This window comes from Ailuropoda melanoleuca, chromosome 12 (assembly GCF_002007445.2).
Source record: "Ailuropoda melanoleuca isolate Jingjing chromosome 12, ASM200744v2, whole genome shotgun sequence".
Lineage (NCBI taxonomy): Eukaryota > Metazoa > Chordata > Mammalia > Carnivora > Ursidae > Ailuropoda > Ailuropoda melanoleuca.
Genome location: NC_048229.1, coordinates 33,416,629 through 33,441,290, shown reverse-complemented (window position 1 = coordinate 33,441,290; position 24,662 = coordinate 33,416,629). Strand labels below are relative to the sequence as shown.

Genomic DNA, 24,662 nt, shown 5'->3' with positions numbered 1-24,662 from the left:
GGACAGGGATTTTGTCCATTTTACTCACTCCTGCACCTGTGGTCCTTGGCACTGTGCTTGGCACACAGTGGGGAACCAATAAATGTTTGTTAAAGGGGTGAATACGCAGGGGTGGGGGAAGGGAAGGGTCAAATTTGCATTCTGAGCCCATAAGTCACTTGGGTGCCTTGTGCACATGAATCAGAAGGACTAAGTCTGGCAAGCAGAGCCAGTCCATGCTTAAGGCTAGGGTAGAGAAGAGAATTGTGTCATTGAATCCTCGTGACGGTCCTATAAATCACATCCTTTTATTATCCCCATTTGACAGGTGAAAAAGCAGGCTCAGAGAGGTGAGGTGAGTTGCCCAAACCCCATTTTATTCCAGTGTCTGTGTGTCTATGTCTGTGTACGTGGTAGTTTCTGAAGCTGATCAAGGCAGAGAAGGAGAGTGAGGCTCTCTGTTTAGCTGGGATTAGAGAAGGAGTTTCACTGATACAACCACGGGGCTCAGCGAGAGAGCCAGAGGCAGGAGGCAGTGGGCCACCCAAGGTTGTGGCTTCCTTCATCATTCCCTCTCTTTCTCTCATTTGTTAATTCATTCACTCATCCTCTATTACCTGAGCCCTGTGCACATCCTGAGCTGGGGAGCCAAAGGCACCCACGGGTCACCAAGACAGCCTCAGCTCTGTCCTCCTGGGGCGCATTGTCCTGTGGAGGAGACAGAACCATCCAGATGGTGACGACCCGGAGTGAGCAGGGCTGGGATAGGCATGGGACGCGGATAATTGGTGCTTATCTCAACAAAGGACATTTATTACACACTCATGCAAATGAGGACATACTTCCAAAGTTAGACAAAGTCTCCAAAAATAGATCCTAGGGAGCAAGAAAGGACTCATAGCGGTGCTGATAGCGGGGACCCGTGTTGAGCATTAGTGACGTTACTGACATGACCCTGAGCTTTAACCGAAGCTACACACACAGAGACGCTCCTTGCAGCATCACGTCCAAGGAGAATTAAACGGGGAGAACCTGTACACCGTGACCTCAGAGAACTGGGAGTAAATCGTGGTGATGCCTTCCCAGTTTGGACTCACCATGCAGCAGCTTAGCCCCATCTTGCTGCTTATGCCTTTGCTTTCTACTTCTTTCTAGCGATGTCCTGTGCCTGCTGCCCATTCACCCCCACCTTACCCTGCCCTGCTCCTATTCCTCACTCACCTCCAGGTCTCAGAGACATCCCCTCCTCCAGGAAGCCCTCCCTGACCACTCCCCCCCAGGCCGGGTCAGGCACCATCTCTGGACTCCCCCATCCCATCCGTGGTTACTTTGTTCAAGCTGGGGGGGGGGTGGAGAAGGAAGGACATCTTCAAACCAGGAATATAATAAAATGAAATTGAATATTGGGCTGACTTGAGCCAGGCATCATAGGAAGCGTTCTGCTACCTGCCTGACGTCTTTTCTCACTGTTCCCCCTGCCGCCAAGCCTCTCCTCCCAGCTACCCTTGGGTTCCTGGCTCTTCCACACAGGCACCACACCTGCAAGAGCCGGCTTATCTGTACAACAAATTACCCCCAAATGTAATGGTCGAGAACAACAGCATTTATTATCTCACAGTTCCTGTAGGTCAGGAATTGCACGCAGCTGCAGACAGCCCAGCTCATCCGGGAAACGATCCGCAGCTAAACTCACCAGGTGGTTGCTGGCAAGATTCATTCCCTTGCTGCCTGTTGGCCAGGACCACCTGCAGGTCCCTGCCACGTGGGCAGCTCTGCAGGCAGCCGGCTTCATCCAATGGAGAAGAAGAGAAGCCCAAGAGAGATACAGGAAGATGGAAGTCATGATCTTTTCTAATCTGATGTCAGAAGTGACAGCCCATCACTCTTCCTGTATTCTGTTTCTTGGAATGCATCCTGGGGCGCCTGGGTGGCTCAGTCGGTTAAGCACCTGACTTTTGATTTCGGCTCCGGTCCTGATCTCAGGGTCATGGGATCGAGCCCTGAGACAGGCTCTGCACTTGGCACGGATTCTGCTTGAGAGTCTCTCTCTCCCTCTGCCCCTCTTCCCGCTCGTTCTCTCTCTCTCAAAATAAAATTTTAAATCTTAAAAAAAAAAAAATCCCTACATCCAGTCCATGATCAAGGGCAAGGGGAGGGGTTACCCAAGGGCATGAACAACAGAAGTGAGGATCTCCAGAGCCACCCTAGAACGACCGCCTCCCTTCTCCTCCGGACCCTTCTAGAAGGCTTTTCCCCCAGATCTCTGCGTGGCTTCCTCTCCCACGTCCCTCAAGCCTTCCGCAAAAGTCCTTTCCTCGCGAGACCTTCCTGACTATTTAAGTTGCAGTACTCTCTAGTTAGGCTGAATAGCGGTCCCCAAAGATCTCCAGGCCCTGATCTCTGGAAGCTGTGGATGCTCCTTTATATGGTAAAAGAGACTTTGCAGGTGTGAGGAAGTTAAGGCGCTCGAGATATCCAGGTGTGCCCTAAGTGTAATCACAGATGTCTTTATGGGGAGGCGGGGATCCAACAGCAGGACAGAGACAGAGGCAATGTAATAGGATCAAGATGCTGAATTGCAGGCTCTGAGGATGGAGGAAGGGGGCAGAGCCAAAAAGTACAAGGAACACAGCTCTAGAACTGAAAAAGGCAAGGAAACAGATTCTCCCGCCGAGCCTCGGGGAGCGCAGCCCCGCCAGCCCCTGGATTTCAGCCAGCGATACTGATTCTGGACTTCGGACCTTCAGAACTGTATGAAAACTAAATGTGTGTAGTTTTAAGCCACGGAGTGTGGAGTCATTTATTAAAGCAGCCACGGGAAACGAATACAGCTCCCAATCAGGTGCAAGAATATATCCGCCTCACCAGATTCGGGGTTTTTTCCGTAATAGTGATCAGCATCTGAGATATTATTTTTTTGGGTTATTATTCTATTTATTTGTAAAAGATTTTATTTATTTATTTGACAGAGAGAGAGACAGCCAGCGAGAGAGGGAGCACAAGCAGGGGGAGTGGGAAAGGAAGAAGCAGGCTCCCAGCAGAAGAGCCTGATGCGGGGCTCGATCCCAGAACTCCAGGATCATACCCTGAGCCGAAGGCAGACGCTCAATGACTGCGCTACCCAGGCGCCCCTATTATTCCATTTATTGTCTGTCTCTTCCACTAGAATATCAGCTCTAACATCACAGTCATTTTATAACAGTTTATTGGGGACAATTTCAAATGGACACAAAAGTTGAGAGAACTGTATGAAGACCCACGTCCACCAAGCTTCATTGTCAGCTGAGGACTGGTCCTGCTTCAGCTACACTCCGACCCCTGCCACCGGTCGATTATTTTGAAGCAAATCCCAGGCACCCTATCATTTTCCGATAGGTATTTCAGAATGTGTTTCTAAAAGGAAAGGCTCCGTAAAAACATAACCGCTCTGTCATTAGCACGCCTCCAACAAAAGTAGTAATCGTTGATTAATTTCAATCAAAGGTCCAGACAGTGTTTGAATTCGAGGGCAGGGACTCCTGTCTCCTCATTTACTTCTATTTTGCTACCTTATGTGGGCGAAAAGGACTTTGCAAACACGATTAAGTTTAAGGATCCCGGGATGGGGAGATCATCCTGGATTATCTGGGTGGGACTCGTGTGATCACAAGAGTCTTTATAAGTGAAAGAACGAGGCAGGAGGGACAAAGCCAAGAAAAGCAGGCAACTTCTAGCAGCTGGAGAAGGCAAGGACAGCGCTTCTTCCTTAGAGTCTCCAGGAAGGAGCTCAGCCCTGCAGACACCTTGATGTGAGTTCCATGAGACCCGTTTCAGCTGCCTGACCTCCAGACTGTAAGATGATACATTTGTATTGTTGAAGCCTCCAAGTTTGGGATAATTGGTTACAGCAGTAATGGGAAACTAACACACACTTTGCTCCTGGAAGTGGGGCGTCCCTGCAACAAATACCTGAACACATGGACATGGATTTAGAACTGGAAACCTGGCAGAGGCTGGAAGAAGGTTGAGAAGATAATGGGAAAAGCCTCAAATGCCTTGAACAGACTGTTAGTAGAAGTATGGATGTTAACAATCCCGCTGGTGGGGCCTCAGCAGGAAGTGAGGAACAAGACAGAGCAAACCTGTATCAACTCATCCTACACAGACCGTCGGTAGAAATGCAGGCGGCCTCTAGAAACTGGAAAAGGAGGGCGCCTGGGGGGCTCAGTTGGTTAAGGGTCTGCTGACGGCTCAGGTCATGATCTCAGGGTCGTGGGATTGAGTCCCACGTCAGGCTCCCCGCTCAGGGCGGAGTCTGCTTCCCCCTCTCCCTCTGCTCATTCCCCTGCTCACACTCTCCCCACCTCTAAAATAAATAAATACAATCTTAAAAAATAAATAAAATACCAATCCACACGCAGAGCTGCTCCTTCTTTCCCTCTCTATTTATGCGGTGGTGTTCATGGATTTCTGGCCGGATGTCACAGACGAAGGCCGAGACAGTACCCAGGATTTCATCGCTGTTCGGCTGGAAGTAGGTCTGAGGATGGTCATCTTCTCCTGCATCTCTGTCCCCACACCGAAGTACAGCTTCTTTAGCCTTGAACTCCTTCTCTCTTTGCAGGCAGTACTGTTCAATTTCAGTTGGAGCGCCTTCTTTGCCCCGCTTCAGCCTCCTGTTCTTCCACTTGCAGGCCTCCGACACCCTCTCAGCCTCCCACTTGTCGGGCCGCAGCAGTTGCCAGATGCTCTGCCACTGGCTGGTTGTGGCGACGGCCACTCTGAAGCCAAGGTGAGTGGCCTAAACTGGCTCGATCTCCCCCTGGGGTCCCCATTTCAGACTTCTGACACCCAGAGTTATAAGATAATAAATCGGTGTTATGTAAACTACCATGTTCCTGGCAATTTGTTACGGCAATAATAGGAAACTAACCTCTGCTGTGAAAAAGAGAGATCAGACTGAATAAAGAAGCCCAGAAGAAACAAACATTATACAGAAAAAAAACAAGAAAGCTACAAAAGAATCATGAAACACCTGTAACTAAATACTTTGTGAAATACTTTGCAAGACAACAGTAAATATCACATTTGTAAAGTAAGAGCTGGAGACTATGCCAAGAATGAATAATTAAGTAACAAGAAAGGTTCTTGGGAATTCAAAATTACAGATGAAACGTAAATTTTAAGAGAAGGATTAATGACAAGGGAATCTAGAAAGTGAGGGGAAATTGACAAAGGGCTGGAAAATAGTAGTGAAAACGTAAGAAAATTGAAGGCTCAACTCAGAAGGTCCAACATCCAAATAATGAAGATTCCAGAAAAAGCGCAAGAAAATGAAGGGGAAGAAATCTACACAGAAATATGTAAGAAAATTTCCTGGAACCAAAGGGTGTGACTCTCCAGATGGAGAGGACAGACTTAAGGTCAGAACAATTAAGGAATAAAGATTACAGTAAGGCCTATGAATGAATTTTCAGACCCAGAGAAAGAGGGATGATTCCGAAAGCTTCCAGGAAAGAAAGCCAAAAAGTCCCCCCCCCCAAAAAAGGCAACTTTAAAAAAAAAAGTCAAGAGGCACCTGAGTGGCTTGGTTAAGTGTCTGACTCCTGATATTGGCCCAGGTCATGATCTCAGGGTCATGAGATCAAGCCCTGCACTAGGCTCCGTGCTGGGTGTGGAGTCTGCTTGAGATTCTCCCTCTCCCTCTGACCCTCCCCATCCCACTGTCAGGGTCTCTCTCTCTCTCTCTAAAAAAAAAAAAAAAAAGGTCAAATACAATTTCAAAGGAAAGGAAGGGGAGAATGGGAACAAATCTAAGGGGAAAAAAACAGCTTTCCCTTATTCTCTAAACTTGCATTTCAAGTCAGGGTGCAAAGAGATTTGAAAGAAAACGGATACATATATTTCCAACCTAGAATTTTATACCCAGCCCAAATTATAATAAAGGGAGAGGGTAGAATGAAGCTATATTTAGTTTTTAAGAACCCCAAAATATTTACCTCTTCTTCACCCTTTTAAGAGAACAACTGGAGGATGTGCTCCACCAAAATGAAGAGTCAACCAGGTAAGACAAAGACATGGGATCCAGGAAATAGTGTCCAACTCAGGGATGTCCCAGGATAGCATAGCACAGGCCTAGAGAGCAGCACGTCCAGATTAAAGTAAGAGAGAGGACTTCAAGTGGGAGGAAAAAAAAAACCTTGAGTGAACTGATAGGAGTATGGACAATCACATGGAACATTTGAGAAATATTAAGTATAAGTGCATATAAAATTAAGCATGTGACAAAGTTAATTCTCAAAAAAAATTTTTTTTAAAGATTTTATTTATTTATTCGACAGAGATAGAGACAGCCAGCGAGAGAGGGAACACAAGCAGGGAGAGTGGGAGAGGAAGAAGCAGGCTCATAGCGGAGGAGCCTGATGTGGGGCTCGAACCCACAACGCTGGGATCATGCCCTGAGCCGAAGGCAGACGCTTAACCGCTGTGCCACCCAGGCGCCCCTATTCTCAAAAATTTTTAAGTGTGTATGAAGAGGAAAATGCTAGTATATTCATGGCTCTGCAGTGAAAACATTTACATATGACATTGTAAAAACTATTGATTGATATAAAAATTATGACATGATTTCATTGGGAGAGAGAAAGTGGCGTCAACCTGAGCTCAAACCTCACCTACTGTAGCAGGAAGTCGGTACAGAATGTCTAAAATTGGCTATCAAGAAAGAGCAGTATCAGCCTATTTAGAAACATGGAAGAGGGGCGCCTGGGTGGCTCAGTCGGTTGGGCATCTGCCTTCGGCTCAGGTCATGAACCCCGAGTCCTGGGATCGAGCCCCATATCTGGCACTCTGCTCAGTGGGGAGCCTGATTCTCCCTCTCCCTCTGCCTGCCACTCCCCCTGCTTGTGCTCTCTCTCTGTCAAATAAATAAATAAATAAATAAATAAATAAATAAAATCTTTTAAAAAAATAAAAACATGGAAGAAAACACTAGAAGAAACAGGTAAAGCAGCCGAAAGTGGTTGCCTCTAGAGAGCAGAGAGGAGTGGAGAGAGATGGCACAGAGGATTGCTTTTTTTTTCATAAATATTTTAGTATAGTTTGATTTTTTTTTCAGTAATCTCTACACCCAATGTGGGGATCAAATTCACGACCCCAAGATCAAGAATCATATGCTCTTCCAACTGAGCCAGCCTGATACTCTGGTACTATTTGGTTTTTAAAGTATATTCATTGGGACGCTGCGTGGTTCAGTCGGTTAAGCATCTGCCTTTGGCTCCGGTCAGGATCCTGGGGTTCTGGAATCAAGCCCTGTGTGGGGGTCCCTGCTCATCAGGGAGTCTTCTTTTCTCCCTTCCTCTATTCCTCCCACTGCTCCTTCTTTCTTGCTCACTCTCTCTCTCTCAAGTGAATGAACAAAATCTTAAAAAAAAAAAAAAGGATATTCAAGAAAACTAATCAATGGTGATAGAAATCACAGCTGTGATTGACTGGGAAGAGGCCCAATGGAGCTTCTGTCTGATGGAAAGTTTGCATATCAGCTCTATCCAATAGAACTTTCTGAGATGATGAAAACATTCTCTATCCGCACTGCCCAAAATGGTAGCCACTAGCCACACGTGGCTACCGAGCACTAGAAAAGTGGCCAGCATGACTGAGAAACAATCCTTCATTTTTATTGAATTTTAATTAATTTAAATTTAAATAGCCCCATGAGATTGGTGGCTATTGTATCAGACATCGCAGACCACATCAGTGCTGTTGTCTTAGGATTTGTCAAGAAATACACAGGGGAGACACACACTTGTGCTTTACCAAGTCTTCAAGGAGCAGTTTACACAATAAAGTGGGACAGGAGCAAAGGAAAGTCACTCTTCAGGGTCATAGCCTTAACAAGGCCACATGGATTTCAGGAAGATAAAGCCCTGTCGAAGACGGTCTCCCAATCATCCTTTCAACACACACAAGGAAACAATCCACCATGAGCAAGAACCAGCAGACACAGCAAACTGTAGAAGTACATGGCCCCAAACTTCAGATGATAGAATTATCACACATACACTATAAAATAACCAAGCTTAAAATGTTTAAAGACATGAAGCAAGAGTCTAAAACATGAAAAAAAAGTCAAGACATTACCAAAAAAAAAACCCCAAAAAACCCTCCCCCCTCCCAAAAAAACAGTTGTGTTTGGAAGAGGAAGAATTGGATTTATACGACAGAAATCCCTTAGAAAGGGGCTTCCTTCAAACTGGTTTGTCAAACATGGTAAAGGTGATGACCACTTATTAGGTCAGAAGGGGATCCAAAGACAGGGAAGTCAATTTCTGTGCGAACTACCTTTATTTATAAGGAAAAATATCCCTATTTGGTTATAAAACCAGCACTAGGTGAAGGCACTTGACTGGGGAGAGGTGGGACAGAGGTCCTGGTAGAGACCAGTGTGTCTCGCCCAGCCCTGCAGAGATTGGAGGAGAGGTGACTGCCAGGGAAATCCAGGGGCTGGTGACACATCCCAGGCTCCCCCAGGATGGTGTGTTGGCTTGTTTTGAGGGAGTGGGAGGGGTTGGCAGTAGGAGTCGAAGGCACTTTGGACGGGATCTGATTGGGCAGATGGGGGAGGGTGGGGGAGCCTCTTGCCTCCAAGAATTCCCAGCCCCAAGGCCATCTCCCATGGCTAAGGCAGTTTCTAAACTTAAGGCTGAGGTTCTCCTCCTTCCCTGGGCTTCCAGGGAAGCAGAGAGCTGGAGGTGAGGCCCCCACCCCTGTCAGGCTTGGGGCCCAAGGAGATGCAGCGTTTACTGAGGGAGACGTCTAGGGCAAAGGCAGGGCTGCTCCCTCCTGCCTCCCTTGGCAACATCCTTCTGTGTGGTTAGACCTTGTTCCTCTGAGTCTTCACCCTGGGGAAGAGCTGAGGGAAGGCAGGATCTTTAGACACCAGGAACTCTCACTCCTTCATCCCATCCCCCAAATTTAATGGGGTCACTGAACCCACCCCCAAACAGGTGGGCTGTCTCCATCCTCCCTTCCCTTCCTAACAGACTCCTTCAGCAGACTCCCAGATGACTCCAGCAACCCCAAGGCCCCTGTCACCACCAAGCACCAGATGGAGCCTTAAGAGTCAGCAGCCCAGCTGATGAAATGGAATATAATGAGATCTTCCTGGTCTCTTCCCTTAACCGAGTACAATCGCCCTCAATTCTACCATCATTTTAATAATGGATTCTTCCTCTCCGTGCCCCTTGCAGTGTAACAAAAGCGTCCTCACCACTACACCAGCAATACACAATTCTTTAACTTCCCCTAGTTACTAAAATGGGATTCTTCATGGCTTCCCTTGGCTAAAATACACTCTTCCTCGCCTCCCCAGTAATATAAATAGGGATGATAAAAAAAATATTTGAGCATGAACCAATCAAATACCTAGGAAGGCAGTGAGTTCCCCACAATACCACCAGGAAGGGTCTCTTTCTCCCCCAACTGTAGGGGGCGCTCTCCCTTACCGCCCTTAATTTATTATAATTGGTTTTCCTCATTTCCCCACGACCCGTAATGGATTCTTCAGACCTATTTTCCCCCCAGTATAATGGACTGTCCCTCTTGCTCGTCTTTTTCCCAGCATCACCCCTTTCCCCAAACAGCCACAGGACGCCGATACCATCTCTCCCCGGGGCTCACCCCGAAGTAGTTACGAGGTACGTAGCCCTCCTGGCCGTGCAGCGCGGCCCACCACCAGTCCGTCTCCTCGGGTCCGTCCCTCCGCAGCACGGTGACCGACTCGCCCTCGCGGAAGGACAGCTCGTCCCCGAACTCGGCGCTGTAGTCCCAGAGCGCGTACACCACCCCGCTGTGCATTATCCCCATGCTCTGCTCCACATCTGAAACATAAACCGGCAGGGACTGTGAGCACCAGGTCGGGGAGGGAGGAGGGTTAGAACGCTCAGGGACACCAGACGCGCTGAGGACAGGGACAGGCCCCGGGATGGGGCACCCCCCACAGCTGAGGGATGAGCCACCTGCGAAGTTGTGGACCCCTGTCTGGAGAAGAGCGCCTAAGCTGGAGTCAGCTGCCGGGGACTGGCAAGTCTCTGGAATTCGAGAACATCAGGGTGCATCAAACTGGGGCCTCCAACCCCCGAGGCAGGGTCAGTGGACCCCGTCCCCTCTAGGACATCAAGTCCCTGTGTCACTCCCAGAGGGGAGGTCAGCTGCGCCGCGGCCGCCCTGCGCCCCCCCCCCCCCCCCGCCCTTAAGCTGTACGGTTTCCAGTCTCAACCCCTTCCTCGCATGGTACAGCCCTTCCCCGCCTCCCCGTTCCCAGATGGTGAGTCCACATCGCTTCCCCCTCCCCAAGTGACAAAATCGCCAAAGAGGATGCAATAACTTCCAGAGGGTACAGCCCACCCACCCCCGCCCCCTTAAGTGGTAAAACGTCCATCAAGATTTTAGCCCCCCCCCCAATGGTACGGTCCACCATGCTCCCTCTCTCTAGTGGTTCAGTCCACCGGTTCTGGTTCCGCCTCCCCTCCCTGCCAGGTGTGCTGTCCAATCTCTACTTGACCCTCACAGAATCTCCGTGTCAGGCAGGCAGGACACTCCAAGTTCCACATCTCATAGGCTCCACCTCCCTGCACAAAAGTGTAAGGGCACGATGCCCTCCTCGAAGCTTATAGTCTATTTCGTGCCCCAGTGGTGCAGTCCCTGTCTACCCCTGCTCACCCAGAAGCCCCGAGGCTCTTGGCCAGTTTCTGCCATTAGGTGGCACGGCAGGTCTGCCACCCCCAGGTCCTACCACTTGACTTACTCCAGCTCTGTGATGTTCCTAACCCCACCCTATGTTAAAGTTTGCCCACCCACCCCAGGTGTGTAATACGGACGCTCTGCACAGCCCCTTGGTAAAGGCTACCTACTTCCTCCCATCACCTGGTTAGGTGATGTGCCCCCCCCTTCATAAGGGAAGCCCCGTGTCTCCCTCCAAGTGGAAGAGTCCCCAAGCCCCTCCCCAGAAGCCGTGGCCTGCTCACCTGCCAGCTGTGTGGCCCTGTGCCTCCCACAGGTAGCAAAGCCCACATGCCCAGCCCTATGCCAGGTAAATGGTATCATTGGAACGTCCAACTCCCCATGCCCGCAGAGAAAGCAGGTGAACAGTGCAATCTCCAAGACCCCTCTTCTCCCCACAGATCTCCAGTTTGCATGGCACAGTGCCCATGTCCCCCCCATCCCTCGAGGTTGCAGTCTGCTCACCCCACACACCCCACTTGCACCTGCCAGGTGGGAGGCCCAGTCCTTCCTCTGTGAGAAGGCCCGCCGCCCTTCCTCTGTGATCCTGCCGCCTGATTGGTACAGTCCCCACATCTCTCCCGCGACCGACCGGCATTCTGCCGCTTTCCCCTCCGCAACTGCCAGCTGGGCGGCCCAGTCCCCAAGACCTCCACCCTCCCCCAGAGGCGTGCCTCGCACCTGCCAGGTAAGTGGCGCAGTCGGCGTAACCCTCGCGGTAGGGGTCGCACTTCTCAATGGCGGTGGCTCCGTCGCTGAGCGTGGTGGCGAAGATTGCTGCGCCGTGCTGCACCAGCGCCGTGCAGATGGCCGTGTCGTTGCACGACGCCGCGCAGTGCAACGGTGTCCTAGGCGTGGAGGAGTGCGTGAGTGGCCGCGCATTCGCCCGCGGGTGCCCCGGCCAGCAGCGCCGTCCCGCCCCGCGGGGGTCGGGGTCAGAGCTCACCAGCCGTGGCTGTCGGGGGAGTTGACGTTGGCGCCGGCCGCGATGAGGAAGTCCACAATGGGGTAGTTGGCGCCGCAGATGGCGTTGTGTAAGGCGGTGATGCCCTCCTCATTGGGCTGGCTCGGGTCGTTCATCTGGGCGGGCAGGGGAAGAGGCGGCTCAGTCCCCGGCGGCGGCCATCCCGTGTCGGCCGCAGCCACCCCGCCCGCCCTGCACTTTGGCCGCTCTCACCTCCTTCACCGCCTGCTGCACCACGTCCAGCTCCCCGGTCAGCGCGGCGTCCAGCAGCAGCACAAGCGGGTTGAGGCGCGCCCGGCGGACCTTCCGCGGGGAGCCTGCCTTCCGCAGCACCGAGCGCATCTCCTGGGGGGACCAGGCGGGGGGGGGCTTCAGTGACTTGGGGTGAATTGTTAATAAACCCATTACTTAGAGAGGAAAACAGAGGCTCAGGGATCCGGCGGTGGCCGCCCCAGGTGATCCAACTAGACAGAGGTAGGTCTGGGATTGGAACGCAGGGAGGTACAGAGCCTGAGTCCAGACGGCCATGGGGAAGGGGATGCCTTAGTTCTATAGCCTCTGATCCCCTGCAATAGTCAGGGAATCTGGTGATTACAGGATCTCAGCCCCTGAGACCTGAAAGGAAGCTGGCAGACCATCGAGGTGATGATTGGTAGAAGCCTGATAGTCAACTCGTCCACAGTCTTATTTCTTTTATAAAACATAAACGCTACGAAGCACACATATCAAACTGTGGTCCAATGTTAATTCCAGATGTTTGGAATGAGATTATTTAGCCTATTATTCCTTGTGCTTTCTTTTTTTAAAGATTTTATTTATTTGACAGAGATAGAGACAGCCAGCGAGAGAGGGAACACAAGCAGGGGGAGTGGGAGAGGAAGAAGCAGGCTCCCAGTGGAAGAGCCTGGCGTGGGGCTCGATCCCAGCACTCTGGGACCACGCCCTGAACTGAAGGCAGACGCCCAACGACTGAGCCACCCAGGCGCCCCTGTGCTTTCTTATTTTTGATGTTCATGGGTCCTCCGACAAGATTCATGTATTCAGAGCATGCAACATTTTGTGATTCTGGTCCTTGATGTCGATGATTTCAAGATCCCGGAATTTGGAGATCCCAAGAGCCACGGATTTCAAAATTCTCTGAGGTTCAGCTATTTCAAATTTCCAATATGCTGTGAGTCCAGGAATGCTAAGTTATGCCATGTCAAATTGCTGAAGACCTAAGACGTTGCATTCCGAAGATTCTATGATTGGGAACTTAAATGTTTTATGGTTAGAATTTCATTCCAACAGATTGGAAGGAGATACTTAAAATATTAATCATGGTTCTGAGCGCTGTGATTTTTGGCCTTTATTCTTTTTTTCTATTTCCTCCTAGTCGCTGTGTCGTTTGTATATTCTTCTCTAGTGGAGAATGTTCATTTACGATATAATTCTGGGGGTACCTGGCTGGCTCAGTTGGTACAGCATGAGATTCTTGATCTCAGGGCTGTGAGTTCAAGCCCCACGATGGGTGTAGAGATTACTTAAAAAGATAATTTTTTTAATAATAAAATAAAATAGAATTCTGTATTACAACATATTAGTGCACTAATCTGTGATTTTCTGATTCAGATGGGAAGAGTCTTTAATTTTCAGTTTAAAATTTTCATGAATCAGTTAATAACCAGGGTCGGCGTTACTGACTTTTAAATTCTAAGATCCTGTTCCTTGAAAATTCGGCACTCTAGGATCCTGAAATTTCACTGTTCTGAGACTGAGAACAGGATTTAATTCTTGAATTCCGTGAGCTTTCAAGTTTCTTTATGGCCAGAACTTTGTAATTCTATAAGGTGATTTCATTCTTCTGTACTTGATTTCGAAATCCTGGATCTCAACGTTTCCTGGCTCCAACTTTAGGAGGACTTGGGAATAGGCATTTTGGGGTGTCTACCTGGCCCCTGCTTCTTCCCTGGGAATCGTTCCCCTCTCTCTGTCCATCCACACTGAAAGAACAGGACTGTTCCATAGACACCACCCAAACCCAACAAAGATGCAGGGACTGGAGCAAGTTTAGCAGGTGACCATCCCCTGGTCAAATGCTAACAATAATAGTGGTTAATACTTAAGTGCCAGCCACTATTCTAAACACTATATTCATCTATTTGATGCTCACAGCAACCCTATGGTTATTCTCATCCCCATTTTACAGATGAAGAAACTGAGGCCCAGAGAGGCTAAGTATCTTATCATAAGTATCTATCACATCACAGCTGATCTGTGCCATGGCTCTTGGATTTGAACCAGGCAGCCTAGCTCTGCAGCCAGTGCCCTTAATCACAACGCCCACAGCCTCAGAGACCAGAGACTTGCTCTCGCAATTTTGAATGAAAGCAGCTCTGAGCAGCATCAGAGGACACCATGGGGCCTGAAGTGAGAGGTCATTTTGAGTCATGTCTAGGCAGACCATTTCTAGCCATGGCACAGACTTGTGAGGTCTGAGAGGAGAGAATGGATCCCCAGAGAAGGCAGACATGAGAGACCGTGCAGGAGCCAGGGAGAGAAATGGTGACTGTCTTGATTCAAGCAGGCTTTTCAGGTCCTGGAATAAACCCACTGACACACTCATTTCCAGGTGTTAAGACTCCAAGATTCCTGAAAGGATGGCCTTGGAGGCAGGTTACTGGAGAGGAGCAGAGAAAGCCTCTGTGTGGCCAAGACCTGTGAATCCCTCTCCCGAGACATTCTCCCTGTCTTCAGAACCCAGGCAACACCTAAAGACTACATTTCCCAGCCTCCCTTGCAGCTGAGTTCCTGGCCAATTGGAAGAGGCACATGGGATGTGTGTGGATTTTCAGGTCCTGTCCCAAAAGGAAAGGGGCACATCCATGTGCTAATAGACACCGCCCCCGCCCCCAGTCCTCCTCTATTACTTACCATGCTCTGCAGCTGCTCTGGTGGGCTGATCTGGGGCAGGGCTGGGGGTGGGATGGGAGCTGGTGGGGCAGGGGCAGGGGGCCCTGCCCTCACTTCGGATGCCTCACTGATGGAGGACAGTTCGGGCTCAGGCCCCCCAGGCCCACCGTGACGATGGAAGAGGCGGCTGATGATCTGCTGGTACTGCTTCTTGTGGGTGGGGGGCAGGGCTACAGCTGGGCTCTGCTCCATGGAGCCCCTACGTTTGAGGGGCCGCGGTATCTCTGCCAGCACCCGGGCCACCTCCTCCAGCTCGGGCACTGACTGTGCCTCGGGCGGCAGTGCTGGCTGCAGCCTCGTGGGGCTGAGGGGCCGAGTTACAGCGCCTTCGTCTGCATCACCAGCCTCCAGCACGGGGGTCAGCAGCCCCTCCAGCTCCGGCTCAGGCTCCAGCTCAGGGGGAGGTTTGGGGGGGCCTAGAAGGAACAAGAAGCCCATCAGAGAATGGGTCCTGGGAGAACCCCAACACCCCCCTCTCCAAGCCCACAACTTCCAGAACCCGTAGCCACAGGCCATGGGTCACACAGGCATCTGATTTGCCGTGTGACCTCGGGGCGGTTCCTTGCTCTCTCGGGGCTACTTTCCGTGGGCTGTGAATAACATATGATTGTGACATCTCCCATTTATCAAGCACTTAGCATGCACCTGTCTTACTGAATTCTCACCACTACCCTGGGAAGTAGATACTGCTAGATCTCCTCATTCCAGAGAGGGAAGCTGGGGTTAGAGAGGGCAAGTCAGTTGCCCAAAGCCACATGGTTGCTATTTGAACTCTGGTCCCTCTGACTTCTGAATCTTGTGCTCCTACCATCACGATGGCCTTGACTTGCTGAGATTCTAGGCACTTCCTTGCCTACCCTCTCAGGCAGAATACTCTTGCTGGGACTAGAATCCTTGTGCTTGATGGTCTCTTGGTCTTATTTCTCTCTATCAGAGCTTCTAAAGCGGGTAAACATAGGAATGACCATTCTCTACACATGTATTTCACTGAACGTCTATCACAATCTACGAGGTAGATATTGTTAATCTCTTTTCACAGGTGATGAAACAAAAGCTCAGATAGGTTAGCTGATTTCTCCTGAGGCATACAGCAAGTCAGCAGTAGAGAGGGGGTCATTTTGCTTTGACTCTAGGCTCTGTGTTGGTCTCACACACACAAACATATTAATAATTATTATAACTAGTGTAATAACTATTGAGATCTTCCTACACATCAGGTCCTATTTTAATGACTTTATATGGAATAAATAATCTAATACCATAATCAGTAAGGTGGACTCTATCACCTTTTACACTCAAGGAAATTAAGGTCCAGAGAGGTTAAGTGACTTGTCCAAGGTCACACAGCATGGAGCCAGGCAGTCTGATTCCAGGGTCTGTGCTTAACCACCATACTATCCCTAGTTCCTGAGCAAATTCCCAAGCTCCTCTAGCCTTGCTCTCTGCAGGGACAGTGTCTGGAAATGGGTGTCTGGCTGTGATGGCTTCCCCAGCTGTTCTGGTCCCCAGCCATTTGTCCTTGCTCAAACCAGCCCTGTGGGCCCCCCAGTGCTGACTCACCTTCGCTCACAGGGGGCCAAGTCTGTTGGGGAGGTTGGGGGACAGGGGCAGGGGGTTGAGGCTGGGGCTGTGCTTGGGGCTGGGGTTGGGGCTGGGGAGGAGGCTGGGGCTGGGCCTGTGGGGGTCAGGGGTGCTCGGGAGAAGATGGGGGAGCCAGGGAGCATGGCCCTGCTGGCCCCATGCTCCCAAAAGGCATTCTGCAGCTTGAATATCATGCTGAGGGGGATGGGGCGCTGGCGCGGGGCACCTCGGGGCTGGGGGCTGGAAGGGGGCATGGGGATGCGGCTGACAGGCTGCCAGCTGCGGGGCAAAGTGCCTGACGGCCCCGTGGAGCCCAGTGATCTGCGGTAGCTGCCCACATCAGAACGCCTGTCGTTGGCCAGAGGGGAGACCTTGTAATTGCGGGGCAGAGTGGCACTGGTGAGGTTGTCCTGGGGGGAAAGGAGGGGAGGAAAGAAGGGTCAGGTGGGAGGAAGTTAGGGGGAGGGAATGATAAAGGAGGAGGGAATGATAAAGGCGGAGGGGGAAGGAGTTAAGGACAAAAGGTCAAGAAGGGAGAGAAGGTGAGGGAAGCCAGAGAGAATAAGGGTAAGGGGGTCAGGGAGCGGGTGGAAATCCAGGATAAAGAAGGAAGAACTCAGGTTGGAGGACACGCAGACTGGGGGTGCAGCCAGGAATGGGAGGTGGTCCTGACCGCACTCACGGCCCCTGCCCACCAGCCCCCTCCCCAGCTGCCCCTCACCTTGCTGGTGGCCCCCAGCCCATCCAGGCTGCTCTCTCTCCAGGGTAACAGCTGCAGGCCTGGCGAAGCAGGCCGTGAAAAGACGTCCAGGCCTGCAAGGCGGGAATCATTAGGGTCTGGGGGCTGCCTCTCCGGGCTCCCTACCTCCTCTGGCCTCCCACCACTCACGTTCGTAGCTTGCTGTCTGCGAAGGTTTCTTCTCGTATGCCACGTCCAAGTCAGACTCATTCCAGGCTTTGGGGGGCCTCCGGCGCAGCGTTAAGTCGTCTAGGGAGAGGTGGTGAATCGGGATATACCGGGAGGCTGGTCCCAGGCCTGCATCCCTCCCACCCCCCAAAATGAGGCCCCCAGGTTCACCTTGAGCGCGCAGAGGGGGGGCGAAAGCACTACCGCCCGCGCCCAGTAGGGGGCTCCCAAAGGCCACGGGAGCATCGTAGGCTGAAGTCTGGGGGCGTGGCGAGGGCCCGCGATCCGGGAAGAAAGCCTGGGGCCCCTCCGCCAGGGGGCTGCCACGCGGGGAACCCGCGCGGCCCAGGAAGTCGAAGGGCGTAGGGGGACCCTGCTGGCGGAGCGGGCCCGATCCAGGCCGCGGGGAGGGCGCGCGGCCGAGGGGGCTGCCTGTGCCATCGAAGGCGCGGGGCCGGGGAGAAGGCGCGCGGTCCAGGCTGCCGTAGGCATCCGGCTGCAGGTAGAGCGGGGTGCGCGGTGACGAGGGCCGGCCTTTAGGGGACAGCGGGCTGTAGGGGTGCAAAACCGGGGCGCTCTCGGAGCGTCCGAACGAGGTGTCTGCACCGTCGGTGGCCGCCTTCCGGGGAGACCCGCGGCTGCTGAAGGGCTCGGGGACCGGGCTGGAGCTGTACCGGGACAGCTGTGGGGAGGCCGGGACATTGAGGAGTCAAAGGAGACATTAGTAGAGGGGTTAGTAAAAGATCAAAAGAGGTCATCGGAAATTAACCTAGGGGAGTTGGACCAGGGCTGGAGAGTCAGGCACAGGGGGCCCTGGTGCGGGGTAACTGGCGAGACAGCCCTGAAATCAGGGCTGAGGCTAGCCCGTACAGTGCCCTTCTGCCTCTTAGAAAAAGACCCTTTTCTTCCAAGGGTCCTGTTAGATGTCCATTTATACTGGTTCCCTCTTTCAAGTGCACGGCCTGTACAACCCAATGGGACAGAATTCCAGGCAGAAAGAAGCTGGCTTTGGGGGCCAAGGCGGGGACCGAGGCGAGTAGGCTCACCCTAGGGGGGGCTCCGGCCTGCGAGCCGGGAGGCGTGGGCGAGTCTGACCACAGCGACTCCAGCTGTTTGGTCAGTTCGTCCACCTTGGCCGCCGCCGTGTCCAGCTCCATCTGCTTCAGGTCCATGTGCTTCATGGCCAGAGCTGTGCGGGAGGGAGTAGCGGTAAGGACCCGGGTCTCGCCGCAGCGCCCCGCCTCTACCCGCGAGGGACCCTCCGGGGCAAGCCCCGCCCCCTACCCCAGCTCACACTGGAAGTTCAGGTCCAGAAGGTCCCTCGTGCTCTGGAATGCCTCGCTGTCCATGGTGCCGGCGGAAGCGGGGCGCCTGCGGAGGCGTGTGTGAGGGGGGAAGCCTTCTCAGACCCCGCCCGCAGGGAACCCGGGGTCGCAGAGCAGCCCGACAGAGCCTTTACTCTCCTAGCTCCCTCCGCTGGAAGCGCTATGCCCCTCCACTTCCCTGGCTGGGCTGCCAACTCCTTCAAGTCCCCTCGGATGGCTCTGACAATTCACTCTCTTTACGTAGCTCCTTGTCCATCTTTCTAGGTCAGTCCTAATAAGACCTGAATCATTCCTTCAACAATTATCCACTGATTACCTACTGTGGGTCAGGCATTTGGGGGAACAAAGGATGCAAAAGTATGAATTAATGAGTGCCTACTACTATGCTAGATGCTAGGGATATCTTTATATATATATTTTTTAATGGTTGGGATCTTTTTATTTTTTTTAAGATTTTTATTTGTTTATTAGAAAGAGAGAGCACACGCACACGTGCAAGCAGGGGGAGCAGCAGAGGGAGAGGGAGAAGCAGGCTGCCCAGTGCAGGGCTTGATCCCAGGATCCCTGGGATCATGATCTGAGCCAAAGGCAGACGCTTAACTGACTGAGCCACCCAAGCATCCTACTAGGGATATTTTTTTAAAATATAATTGTGGGGCGCCTGGGTAGCGCAGTCGTTAAGCGTCTGCCTTCGGCTCAGGGCGTGATCCCGGCGTTCGGGGATCGAGCCCCACATCAGGCTTCTCCGCTGGGAGCCTGCTTCTTCCTCTCCCACTCCCCTGCTTGTATTCCTTCTCTCGCTGGCTGTCTCTCTGTCACATAAATAAATAAAATCTTTAAAAAATATATATATGTGTGTGTGTATATGTGTGTGTGTGTGTGTATATATATAATTGTGCTGGCTCCTGTGTACCTGTGATAGTTGCTTGAGGGCATAATGAAATAAGATAACCACTGGTAACTGAGGGGTCACTGCCTCTTAGAACTGTGCCAAGTGCCTGTGCCCAATACCGCATCTCATGGTCAAAATCACAGTAGCAGGCAAAAAAGTGCGGCTCAGAACTATTTGTTCAAGATCATCCTGCAAGGAGTTGGCAGTATTAGGTTTCACACCCGGATCTGACTTGTTAGTCTGGGTCGCCTCAACCAGACTTGGAAGAGTCCCAGAGGGCAGGGACCACTCAGCTTCCTTTCCCCAGAGTCGACCTTTTTCCCAGTGTTCACAGGAAGAACAAGGAGGTGGCGAGGGGCGGCCGGGCGGCTGTGGTCACTGGCTCAGTGGGAAGGAGCCAGGCCACCAGGAACCGGTCAAGCCAGCACCATCCCCATCCCCATGGTAGCCACCACGCCCGCCTGCTTGGCCACCTCCCCAGGCGTGGGCAGCGGGGCGGGCTGGGGCATGCTGATTCTGGCCTCTGTCTGGGAAGCTTCGGAACAGAACCTGTTGGGGCTGGTGGTTCATTTGGGTGTGTTGAGAGCATGTGACCTTGGGCAACAAGTCCCATCTACTCCTCGGGCCTCAGTTTCCCCAACAGTGAAAGGAGGAGGCAAATCAGCTATTCTAAGAGGCCTCTTCAATCTCTCAGAGGCCTAGATTCTGAAACTGTAAGGACCTTGAGGTTGTAATTAAAGCTCTACAGAGCCTAACACTCTCAACTTGAGAGTCTCTTGTCCAAAAGTTCTGAGTCCCAGATTCTATCTTTGGAATATTCTAGAATTCTCCAGTTTTGCTAGCTTAGATTTCTCCATTTCCCTGCAGCTTAGATTTCTCCATTTCCCTGCATCACGTTCTATCTATCCCAGGATTCCGCTGCCCTAAAAGTCTAGCTAAATGCATGGTTAGGGAAGTGGGTAAGATCACAAGTCAGGAGCCAGACTTCCAGGGTTCAAATCTGGTGGCACCGCTGACCCTGACAAGAGTGCCTCTTGATCTGTAAAATGAAGATACATAGCAATCCACCTTAGAGGACTTATGGCGAGGATCCAACTGCCCAGAAAGTGCCAGAGGAATTAAGGCTCTGAGAATTCAAGCCTCAGAAAGTATAGACTACAGCGATCAGAACTCAGGGGTTTAGAACCTCAACTACACAGGAAACACTCTGTGTCTGTTAAAATATAAAAAGGAATGATTCTATGCAGCCTCCGGTGCCAGTATTCTGGCAGCGAGACGTTCTTTCGGGGGATTTCAGGATTCCCAAATTTCTCAGACTCTCGAATCCCATGCTGACATCCTCTGGCTCTAAGGAAATGCCAAGGCTGGGCGTGGGGCCCTCCCAGGGCTGGTGCAGACAGAGGGGTTGTCGGGGCCACCAGGGGGCGCTCCGGGTCACGGCCCGGACCCTAGCGGGGAGGGCGGACAGCGCCTGAGCTCAGACCCCGGGAATGCGCTGGCGGGCCTGGGCAGGTGCCTCACCTCCCGGGGCAGGAGAGCGGGGGCCGGGCGGGGCGCGAGGGCGGCGCGGGCCGCGCCTCTGTTCCCAGGCCCCTGCCCTGCACTTCCAGCTCCCCGCTCCGCCTCCTGAGGGCTCTAGTCCACCCCTGGGTACCCTCTAACCACAGCTCCCTCTCCTCCCTTTTCCCTCCACCTCTAACTCTCGTTCCCCCGGACCCATACACGCGGCCAAGCCAAGCAAGTTTTTCGGGGTCAAGGATCCTGGGGGCTTCCTGGAGGAATCATCATCCTCAGTGGGAATCGAGACAGAGCGCCAGGCTAGGCTGGGAATACCCTGGTTGGAATCCTACATTTCTGTCCCGACAGACTGACGCTGGAAGAGACCCCGCCCTCTCGGGGGCCTGGTTTTCCCCTCTGTGGACGACTGTGGAACAGGCTAGGGCCTTCCCCTATCTAAGTCTCTACCCTGGACTACTTATATAGTTTCTCTGTGCCTCAAGTTTCCTTGTGTGTCTAATGGGGGAATTAATACCTTCTCCTCAAAAGCGTGTGAGGTTCGAGTGACATAATTTATGTACAGCGTTTAGAACAATGCAGGGCGCCAAATAAAGTTCACACATATAGGATTCTTAATTACAGACCTTCCTTGGCTGTTCATTAAGATAACACAGGATCTGACACACAGTAAGGGGCTCAAGACCCAGAGGAACCTTGTTTCTTTTTTCCATAAAAGAGCCCTTTCAACTCTTTCTGAGAGTCTAAAAGCCCTGGGTTTTGACCTCTGGAGTCTCAACTTCCTAAACCCTAAATTCGCCCTGTACATTACTGAGTTCTGCTCGTGCTCATCCCCAAAAATTCAGGCACAGGGGCATGGGGCGCCCTGGAAGATTCCAGAGAGAAGGTGGCAAAAGCCCAGGCTGTGGGCTGTCCCCGCTCTCCAGCCTTAGTTTCCCCAGTGGAGTAGAGAGAAGTCATTGCCTGGGGTGGAGTCAACAGCTTTGGGCAGTTGCCTGAGACCTCTGTAGACAGTGGGAACCACCCCATCTACCTACCAGCCCTGAGCCTGGCATGCTGTGAGCTCTGTCTTGGCAGCCACGGTTGGTTATTATTTTTAATTTCATCTCAGGCTATCACCAAATGCCCTTCAAGCCCAGACATTAGGAAGTTCTTCCCTCTGTCATCAGAACCCCCTGCCTCCCCCACCCCCTGTTCAATCGCCTCACATGACACGTGGGGGTGGAGAGAAGGGGGAGACAGAGGGAGATGCCCGTCCCTGCCCTCCCCCAGCTTCAAGGACAGACACACACCTCCAGAATTAGCCTCTATCCCTCGCTTATCTCCGACACTACCTCAGGTCAGACAGTTGGGCTGGAGGTGACATTTCTCACCTCAGGGTCAGGGCAAGGAGCCCTAGGAGGGAGAAGGTTAGTCAGAAAATCTGGTGGGAATGGATGGAATCCCGTCCCCCAGACAACTGCGGAAGAAAGAGGAAACCAAACTCTAATCAGCTCTGGTATCTAAGACAGTTGCTCAGGACCGGCCAAACTCTATAATCAACTCTACTGTGTGACCTCTTAGCCTCAGTTTACCCATGTCCTCTCTGTGTCATGCCTGTGTAGTGCCCAGCCATGGAAGCCTCCCAGAATCCAGTCCCACCTTCTGTAATTCTGCCCTGGGTTCTAGAACCCCCTCTGCAAATCCCAAATATTTCCCCCCACCTCCAAGGGGTAATGGGAGGCTCCCGCCCCCACGAGGGGGCGCCCTAAGGGTGGAGGTCCCTCCTCTGGTTAGGCAGGTCTGACGCCCCGGTTAATGATATGTTGGGGATCTCGCAGCCGCACGCAGGTTGGAGAGCTGCCCCGGTTCCCTCCCTGGCCCCCACCCCAGAGCCGGAAAGTGTAGGAAGCTCCGGAACCCAGCCTCCACAGGGACCTCGGGGGCTTGTCCTGCTACATTTCAGGGCCTCGAGTTCCACTATCCCCATCCCACTCCTAATTCTGCCTCGAGACCTATAGGCTCGGTCGAGAAGGCAACTGGAGGGCGTCAGGGACGGCCGCCCTTTCCAGAGCCCCATCAGTCTGAGTCTTGTCATTTCTGCCCAGGACTCAGGGATCCGACACCCCAATTCTACTCAAAGACTCAGGCTTCTGAGAGCGCCCAATTCGTGGGACTCGGGAGTCCCAGCTCCAGCGTCTCCCCGGGACCATGGCGTCCGAGCCCTCCAACCCAATAACTCAGGCATCAAAGTCCCCTTTCCTTTCGTCCAGTAAATATGAGTTCTTTTCTTCGAAGGACCCTGGCATCTGCGCACCCCCAATTCCGCCCTGGGACTCGGCGTCCGAGTCCCCTCCCAGTCCTCCCAGGGACACGGTGTCGGCCTCCTCCAGAGCCTCTGGACCCCAGGGGGGTGGAACTCACGGATCCGGGGCAGATCCTGGCACCGGGGGACTTCCTCCGGCTCCGGCTCCGGCTGCGGGGAGCGGAGGACGGGGCGGGGCCGGCGCCGGGAACAGGTTAGACGACGTGACTCCGGCTGGAGGGAGGCGGGTCCCGGAGGGGAGGGAGAGTAGGGGTCGCCTCGAGCACCTTGGGACTTGTAGTCCTGGAGGGGCAGTACGCAGCCTGAGACGTTCCCATTGGGAATCACCAAAAGTCCATTTCACAGACAGAAAGGACGAGGTCCGGAAGCCGAGGGCAACCTGACCACGTAGACAGAATCGACATTAACATCGCGGTGATTGCGGGAGACAGCCTCCTGAATCTCTGCCCCACCGCTCCAGGCTTAATTTCCCCCTTCTAGAAAGAAGATTTGGACGCCACCAAAGGTGTAGAAGGCTAGAGACTGGGGGAGACTCACATGCCCCGCCCCTAAGGCGAGTAGAGAGCCTCCCTAAGTCAGGATCTCCTCGAGTGTCTGAGCCTCAATCTCGCCGTCGGTAAAAAGGATGGGTTGGATCTTTACAGATTTTCCCAGCAACAGAGTCCAAAGTCGTAGGGTGGGACTACAATCCCCAGCAGCTTTCGCGATGGACGTCGGGCGTCTCCCCTCCTCGCGTCCTCTGGGAATTGTAGTTCGGAGCCCGAGGGGCGGCGCCCTGGTGTCTCGCCCACGCTGGGGAACTGGCTGGTGATCCCCCGCTGAGGGAACGCGTCCCCTTCCCCTGACCCTCCTTCCGCTCTGGGAAGCCGCTCACACCCTGAGAAAGGGGGACGCCCCAATTCTCGAATAGGATCCGAAATCACAGCAGAGGGGGCGGAAAGTGGCGCTGACACACCGGCCAGGAATGCAGTCGGGTCACTCTGTCTAGCCGCCGTCCCGCGGCTCCACCCGCCGCCCCAGGCCGTGCGGTCTCCGTGGAAAGGGGCGTGGACGCGACCCCCAAATCTGTGTCCACGTGCCGCTGTTTACACGCGCCCCTCCCCCGGCGGAGAAAGGGCACTGACCAAGCCTTCTACTCCTTCACCCATCCTCAAAGCCTTCGGGACTGTCCCCCACGCACTAAACTAAGTCGTCGGGAGCATCTATCTGTTTTGTTTGGTCCAGAAACCCCGCCCCTTAGTCCGCACCGCCCCACGCGTGTTTAGCTCAGGAATCTGGAGGTCCCGCCCCGAGGCCCAAAGGCTCCTCCCCTTAAGTTTCCCGCTCCCTAGGAGCTCAAAAGCCCCGCCCCTAAACTGGTACTTCACGCCCTCCGGAGGAATTATCCCATTTCTCCATTTTCCCACTTGTCCCACTCAAGTTCCGAATTTCCCAGGCATCTGGGCCCCCCAAGAAGGGATTGTAACATTCAAAGCACGGCCCTT

The 24,662-nt window shown here is 52.8% G+C and overlaps 2 protein-coding genes across 2 annotated transcripts; both read right to left on the bottom strand.

The window, feature by feature from the left end:
• Positions 1–518: 518 nt before the first annotated feature.
• LOC109490398 (V-type proton ATPase subunit G 1-like) lies at positions 519–7,981 on the bottom strand. Its single transcript, XM_034639000.1, has 3 exons — positions 7,952–7,981; positions 4,366–4,759; positions 519–687 (listed from the first exon to the last, which is right to left on the bottom strand). The coding sequence occupies exons 1-3, from the start codon at positions 7,979–7,981 to the stop codon at positions 659–661; spliced, it is 453 nt and encodes a 150-aa protein (XP_034494891.1). The 3' UTR covers positions 519–658.
• Positions 7,982–8,286: 305 nt separating this feature from the next.
• Positions 8,287–24,396, bottom strand: PPP1R13L (protein phosphatase 1 regulatory subunit 13 like). The gene is given in 14 exon segments (XM_034672874.1): positions 8,287–8,869; positions 9,637–9,836; positions 11,419–11,585; positions 11,684–11,817; positions 11,915–12,046; positions 14,615–15,069; positions 16,214–16,340; positions 16,342–16,644; positions 16,956–17,047; positions 17,124–17,222; positions 17,313–17,823; positions 18,188–18,330; positions 18,436–18,512; positions 23,277–24,396. Coding segments are annotated over 13 exon segments (2,457 nt in total). The 5' UTR covers positions 18,491–18,512; positions 23,277–24,396; the 3' UTR covers positions 8,287–8,830.
• Between the last annotated feature and the right edge of the window lie 266 nt (positions 24,397–24,662).